The 6,771-nt window shown below is 50.5% G+C and overlaps 1 protein-coding gene across 1 annotated transcript; it reads left to right on the plus strand.

The window, feature by feature from the left end:
- The first annotated feature begins 714 nt into the window (after positions 1–714).
- CCDC194 (coiled-coil domain containing 194) lies at positions 715–6,498 on the plus strand. The gene is made up of 4 exons (XM_057540923.1): positions 715–1,038; positions 2,816–2,912; positions 3,302–3,434; positions 3,912–6,498. Exons 1-4 carry the CDS (start codon positions 715–717, stop codon positions 4,060–4,062), a joined length of 705 nt encoding a protein of 234 aa, XP_057396906.1. The 3' UTR covers positions 4,063–6,498.
- The last annotated feature ends 273 nt before the right edge of the window (positions 6,499–6,771 follow it).

The raw sequence follows: 6,771 nt of genomic DNA on the forward strand, positions 1-6,771 counted from the left end.
GACCTGCTAGGGGCCTTGCTGGGGAAGAAGAGGAGGAGGAAAGGGAGGTGGAAATGGAGGAGGGCCAAGAGGAGATAAAGGGGAAAGAGGGCGGAGGGGGAGGAGGAGGATTTGACTCAGAGGGAAGTCTGGGGAACGGTGTGAACTCGCCTGGATCTGATTCACGTTGTAAGATCGCCCTCTGGTGGCCTAGTGGAGAACGGGCAGGGAGATGGGACCGATCCACCCTTGCGTCGACCCTCTGGTTCTCACAGCCAGTCACAAAAAGTGTGGCAGCCTGAGCCAGGCCGACCTCAAATGCTCGAGTAGCCTCCCGTCTTCTAGGCTTGGTCTTTCCATGAACAGAATAGGGACAATATACCCCCAGACCCTCGCCAAGCGCCCCCTGTGCAAATGGGTGCTTTTGCGCAGATGTGCTCAAGTGATTCCCACAAAGCCCTACGGGGCAGGAGCTACTGTCATCTCCGCTTCATAGAGTGGGAACCTGAGGCTAAGAGGGTCACGTGGGATGCAGATGCCAGACTGGAATCCAGGACCCCCCCAGTCCTGTCCTGGGCTCCACTAGCCTGGCCTGGCCCCTGGCATGGGTCCAGCCCCTCCCAACAAACTTGAAGCCACCGCCAGGCAGGGCGGAACCGTGGGTGTCCCTGGCGCCCCAAGGTGCCAATTAAATGCTCGTGGCCGTCTGGGGCCAGAGCTGTGGATGGCGGCGGCATGGCCGAGCCGGGGCCGGAGCCGGGGCGCGCCAGGCGAGTGTTCGCCCTGTGCGGGGCCGCGGTGTTCCTGGCAGCGGTGGCGGCTGGAGCAGCCCTGCTGGCCTGGAATCTGGCCGCCTCGGCCTCCCGGAGGCCTCACTGCCCAGAGCCAGGGGCCAACACCACGGCGCCGCCTGGAGACCTGGTGCCCGAGGTCGAGGAACTTCGGCGCCGGCTGGCAGAGGCTGCCCAGCGTGAGGAGGCCCTGACCAGGCAGCTGAACCAGGCCGAGGGTGTCCGACAGGAGCTGGAGGAGGCCCTAAGGGGCTGTGAGGGCCGCCAGGTAGGTGGGCAGGGTGGGGGGCTGGGGAATCCAGAATATGGGGGGGAGAGGGTGCACACACATCCCTGGGGCTCCCCCCCCCCACACCCTGTGCCTTGGTTTCCGCCATTCTTCAATTGAGGGAGGCAAATAAGAATACACACGTAATTCCTTCCAACTCCTACAATGCCAGTTCATCCTTGAGTCTACCTTTTGACCAAGAAGGTGCCACTGTCCTCTGCTATTTGCCAGATCACTGGTGGAGGCTAGGGAAGCCTCAGACCCCTAAGCCCACCTGGGGAGGCCCTGTGCTAACCCTCCCCCTAGGTACCCACTCAACATCCCACCTCCCAGCCAGTGTACAGCAGCCCTATTTCGAGAGAGGGACATTCATGTCACCTGTAATTAGGAGGCTAAAGTTGGCCTCTTGGGGGAGGTACCAGCCAGGTCCTCCCTTTTCCTCCTGCCACCCCCTTCAAACCCTTCCTTAACCCTTCCCAGCCCTGGGCCTCGCAGAAGAATCATCCTCAATGTCCCACCATTCATGTTTATTGAGTAACTACTGTGTACCCCTGTGTCCCAGGCGCAGCAGAGGTTGGGCAGTGTATGAATTTTTGAAAATTCATGTCTTTTGAAAATTCATCCCTACACCTTTCCTGACTGCCTAAGGGAAAGGCCTGGGACAGCCGAGGTTAAGAGCAGCCTGCACTGGGTTCAAATTCTGTCTCTGCCTCTCCATGGAGGATTCTCTGAGGAAGCCAGGCCAGTGGTTTTGCAGAATGTCTTGTTGCCGAAATCTCGGCCTCTGTACACCAGTACCAAATAGAAATACGGAGACAGAGTTTTGGAGGAAGTAGAAAGAGTAGCTTTATTTCTTTGCCAGGCAAAGAGGGAAGACAGCAGGCTAGCACCTCAGAAAAACTGTGCCCCCCTCTCTGGGGGAATAGGGAGAAGTCTTATAGTCAGGGCTAGTAGTCTGGGGTAGCTGATAAGGATCAAGGCAGTGATGGACTTGCATTCTTCTTCCGGGAAATTTCAAAACGGCCACAGCTGACATCAGGCAGCTCCGTAACTGGGTGTGGTCATCTCCAAGATTATCGCTGGTGACCTTCTCTCTGAAATGAAGAAAGCTACAAGGGAGTGTTACAAGGGAGTGTGGGAGAAAAGAATGCCAGGTGCAGGATATAATTCACATAGAGTCAGAGAGTGATTAAGGAATTAGCTTTGTGTAGGACAATTCTAGTTGCATGCACTATAGATTAGTAACAGTTAAAGTGAAACTAGGATTGCTTAACTTTTATAGGTCTGCTTTTGCTGTTTCTATAGCCATTCACTCATTCCTTTGTTTTCTCGGCTTGTTAGTAGGAAAGAAAAACCCCATTTTCCACTTCTACTGTAACAGTCTCACAGAGGTGACTAAGTATACCCTAGAAACCCAATTGTCAACCACCAAATTGGCTTGTGCTGGTCTGAAACCCCAGTCCGTGAGTCTAGATATAGCTAGGATTGGAACCAGATCCTGTCGGCAGAGCTAAACCTTTTCTACATCTAGTTGGCCTGGAGTAGGGGCCGGTTGACCTGGACAAAGATCTCCTTCCAGGCAGGCACCTGTCACCACTCGGTACCCCAGACTTCAGAGGCCACGTCTGTGTTTTACAACTACAGGACCCCAAAGGTCCAAATAAAGCTCAAGGAACACCAGTGTAGTCTCAGTCTCCCCTAGAAAGGGCGGGGCCAATTCACTCCTTCTCCCCTCACCCTCCCCCCTCCCCCCCCCCACTTCCCCTCCACTCCGTAGAGTCGGCTTCAGACCCAACTGATGACACTGAAGACTGAGATGGACGAGGCCAAGGCTCAGGGGACCCAGATGGGGGCTGAGAACGGGGCGCTGACAGGTGTGTTGGGGTGCAAAGTGGTGGGCAGGTCTAGAGGTGGGAGGAGCCTAGAAGGTTCCCAGCTACGCAAATGACACGTACAGGTGCAAACGTAAAGCAGACGAACGCGAAAAGTTGTGAAAGAAATGCACATAATATGCAAAGGTCATGCGAATGTCAGAAAACAATGCAAATACAACAAAATATGCACACGCCGTGTAGAGATTCCCAAAAGTAATGTAAACCTATGAAAAGCTATGCAAATAACACGTAAAGGTCAGGCAAACAGCACACAAACTTAATTCGAATAAAATAAACCACGCAAATAGTAGGCAGACTATGAATTCGGAGCTGGTGTGCGAGGGGCAGGAACCTGGTCTCCAGCCTGACCCTGCCCCCTGCGCCCGCAGAAGCCCTGGCGCGCTGGGAGGCGGCGGCCACGGAGTCTGCGCAGCGGCTGGCCGCGGTGCAGCGGCGCGCGAGCGCGGCGGAGGCCGAGGGTGAAGCCTGCGCAGCCCGGGAGGCGGCGCTGCGCGAGCACGTGTGAGTAAGGGGTGGGCGGGAAGGGTCCTGGGGAGGGCGAGCCCATGCCCCTGCCCATGTGGGCGGGGCCTTGTGGAGAGTCAAAGTGAAGGTCAGGAGTTAGAACTTGGGGGGCGGGGGAGGCGCTCTTTGGGGACGGGAATCCCCCACGTTAGCGCGGGCACTCTGGAGGCACGGGTCCCTGGGGTCGGGCGCATACTGGGGGCTCCGGGGAGGGCGGGGAGTGCAAGTGGAGGATGCAAGAAAAATCGAGTATCGAGTGAGGGGCCGGGGGCCTGTAGGCGGAGCTTCTGGGGAAAAGGCTGGGAGTCCCTGGGGAGGGGTCCTGGAAATGGCCAGGAGTGGAGAAGGGATGAGGGATCCTGGAGCATGGGATCTCTGGGGAGGGGGCGTTCCCAGGAAAGGCGGAAGAATGATGGAGGGTCTCTGGGGAAGGGGGTTCCAGGTGCTGACGGGACCCTCCCTCCTTCCCGGCAGTTACACCCTGGAAGCCCAGGCCGGTCCCCAGCGCAGAGTGCCACACCCCCGGACCCGCTCCGGGTCCCGACCTCGGCCCAGCCCCCGCTCGCGCTCTCGCCCGGGAACCTCCGGGGGTTGCAGGCGACCAGCGCGGCGCGCACGAGGGTGAGTCAGACCCCAGCTGGATCAGGGCTCGAGGCCAGGAGGACAGACACTGGGGGCCCTGCTGGACACTTACAGAGGTACCCACGCTGGATGAGATGCTCAGTCGACACCCATCAACGCTCAGCTTTCGACCGACAGCCGCCCTGAACGGAAACTGTGCAGAAAGAAGACCCGACCCTCTCTCCTTGACCATCTAGTGCTAATTTTGCAGATGGGGAAATTGAGGTCCATTTGGTCACAAGGTGAGATAGTGCAGAGCTGGGACTTAAGTCCCCTCTAAGGACAAGGACAGTGCTGCCCTCATTCCACAGACGTGAGGACTTAGGGTCCAGCCCTGACCTGGGAGTGACCTGAAGGGGTTACTTCTCCTCTCTGGTCCTCAGTTTACCTTGCCTGTAAAATGAGTGATCGGAACGGTGAGAGCCAACATATCCTTGACACCAAAAGCTGACAAAAATGGCACAATAGGAAAACTACAGACCCCTCTCCCTATGAAGAGGGTACAAAACTCCCAAATGGAATTTTAGCAGAAAACCAAATAACACATTTTTAAGATACACCATAACAAAGTGACTTATGCCTGAGGTGCAGAGATGGTTCAATATTTAGAAGTCTGTTAATAAAATTCACCATACTAATGGATCAAATGAGAAAAATTCTGAAAAGATCATCAAAATAGCAAAAATTTCATGTAAGTGAGATTATACGGTATTTGTCTTTCTCAGCCTGACTTATTTCAGTTAACATAATACCCTCTAGATCCATCCATGTTGTTGAAATGCAAGATTTCTTTTTTATGAGAATATTATGAGTAATATTCCATTGTGTGTGTATATACACACATATATATATATATATATATATATAACATCTTCTTTATCCATTCATCTATCGATGGACACTTAGATTCTAATTTCCAGACTATAATCAGATTTTGCCAACTGTTCTGATAATGTCCTTTGTAACAAGAGTATCCTGGCTTACACATTGTATTAATCTGGAACATTCCTCAATCTGTCTTTGCCTTTCATGACACTGGCATTTTTTAAAAAGCGCAAGCGAGTCATTTTATGGTGTCTAGTTTGGGTTTTTGTGATGTTTCCTCATGATTAATTGGCATTTTTGGCAGGAATGCCTCAGAAACAATTCAACCTAATAATATTATCTGCTGTTGGTATGACTATATATAGAAAACCCAAGAGAATTAATGGAAACTTTCCTATATCTAAACAACTAGGTAGAAAATCCTTTCAAAGAAAAGAAAGATCCATTTCAGATAGTGTTTTATATCCAGGAATAAACTACATTCCTTATTATGTAAGGATCTATTCTATATTAATTTTTCAAAAAATAACTCAGTAGAAAATGGTCAAAGAACATGGGCAGCCTGCATAGAAATATATAAAAAAGGGGCCCAATCTCACTTCTAGGGAAGAAATGCAAACTGAAAAAAATGTGATACCATTTTCTACCCTTTAGTTTGTCAAAGACAAAAATAAAAACAAATTAAAAGTTTGTGAATACGTTGTGTTGGCACTGCTGTTGGGAAGCAAGCAGTCCCACACACTGCTGGTGGGACTGCTCATTGGTACAACCACTTGGGAGGGCAGTTTTCCAGAATCTCTCAAAATTAAAAGTGCACATATTGTTTGACCCATCAACTCCTCTTCAGGCAATTTTTCTGCAACCATATTATTTTAATTAAAAACAATTTTTAATCTACAACCATATTTAAATGCATACAAAATTATGGACTGAATGCAGTGGAGAATCCTGTGTCGGATCCTGGAACAGAAAAACACTTAGTGAGGAAATCAAGTAAAGTCTAGAGTTTAGTTAATAGTAATATACGAAGATTAATTTCTTAGTTTTGACAAAGAAATTGGAAGAAGCTGCATGAGGGCTATTCAGAGACTCTCTGTATTATCTCTGCAAAGTTTCTGTAAATCTAAACGTATTCCAAAGTTAAAAGTTTACTTTTAAAAAGATGAGCGTGGGGGAGAGGAGAAATGAAGACATTATTACCACATTCTTGGTAATTGCAAAAAATTGGAAACAACCTCAGTGTCCATCAGTTGGGGACTGTTTAAATGAGTGTCCGTCCATCCACACCACGGAATGCTATACAACTGGTTTGTGTGGGTTTTTTTATTTTTTGTTTTTGGCCAAGCTGCCCGGCTTGCAGATCTTAGTTGCCTGACCAGGGATTGAACCTGCGCCCTCAGCAGTGAAAGTACAGAGTCCTAACCACTGGACAACCAGGGAATTCCCACTATAAAACTGTTAAAAAGGCCAAAGCTGATCTTCTCTGAGACGCATTAATGTAAAAAGCAGGAGAGCAATAATTTGTGTACGTCTTTTAAAATTCGGGACTGGGGGAAACTTTTATCCAAATATCTCTGAAGGAAACACTGGTCACAGCTGTGGCCTCTGGAAAAGGAATCAGGGATCTGGGGATCGGCGGGGGAAGCAGTCTCATGTTCCTCTGTATACCTTTTTGTAAAGTTTGCATTTTAAAAATCATGTGCATGTATTACCCTTAAAGTAATTAAAATTTGTTTGGAAAAATTTCTGAAGAGGCTGGTGTAAGGAGGGGAATAGCAGCCCTTGAAACTCTGATCCCCCCCTCAGCCAGTCCTGCTCGTTATCCCCCCACCCACCTTGGAGGTGGCTTGGCGGTGCCTGATCAGGGCCTTTACTGGGAGAGGACCAA

The sequence above is a fragment of the Balaenoptera acutorostrata genome, chromosome 2 (genome assembly GCF_949987535.1).
Source record: "Balaenoptera acutorostrata chromosome 2, mBalAcu1.1, whole genome shotgun sequence".
In the NCBI taxonomy this organism is placed as follows: Eukaryota; Metazoa; Chordata; class Mammalia; order Artiodactyla; family Balaenopteridae; genus Balaenoptera; species Balaenoptera acutorostrata.

What these genes read in the sequence shown, in the direction of transcription:
- CCDC194 (XM_057540923.1), top strand. Translation starts at nt 715, where the DNA reads ATGGCCGAGCCGGGGCCGGAGCCGGGGCGCGCCAGGCGAGTGTTCGCC. An exon ending in GGGGCTGTGAGGGCCGCCAG is followed by an intron (nt 1,039 to 2,815) that starts GTAGGTGGGCAG and finishes TCCACTCCGTAG; the next exon opens with AGTCGGCTTCAGACCCAACT. An exon ending in TGAGAACGGGGCGCTGACAG is followed by an intron (nt 2,913 to 3,301) that starts GTGTGTTGGGGT and finishes CTGCGCCCGCAG; the next exon opens with AAGCCCTGGCGCGCTGGGAG.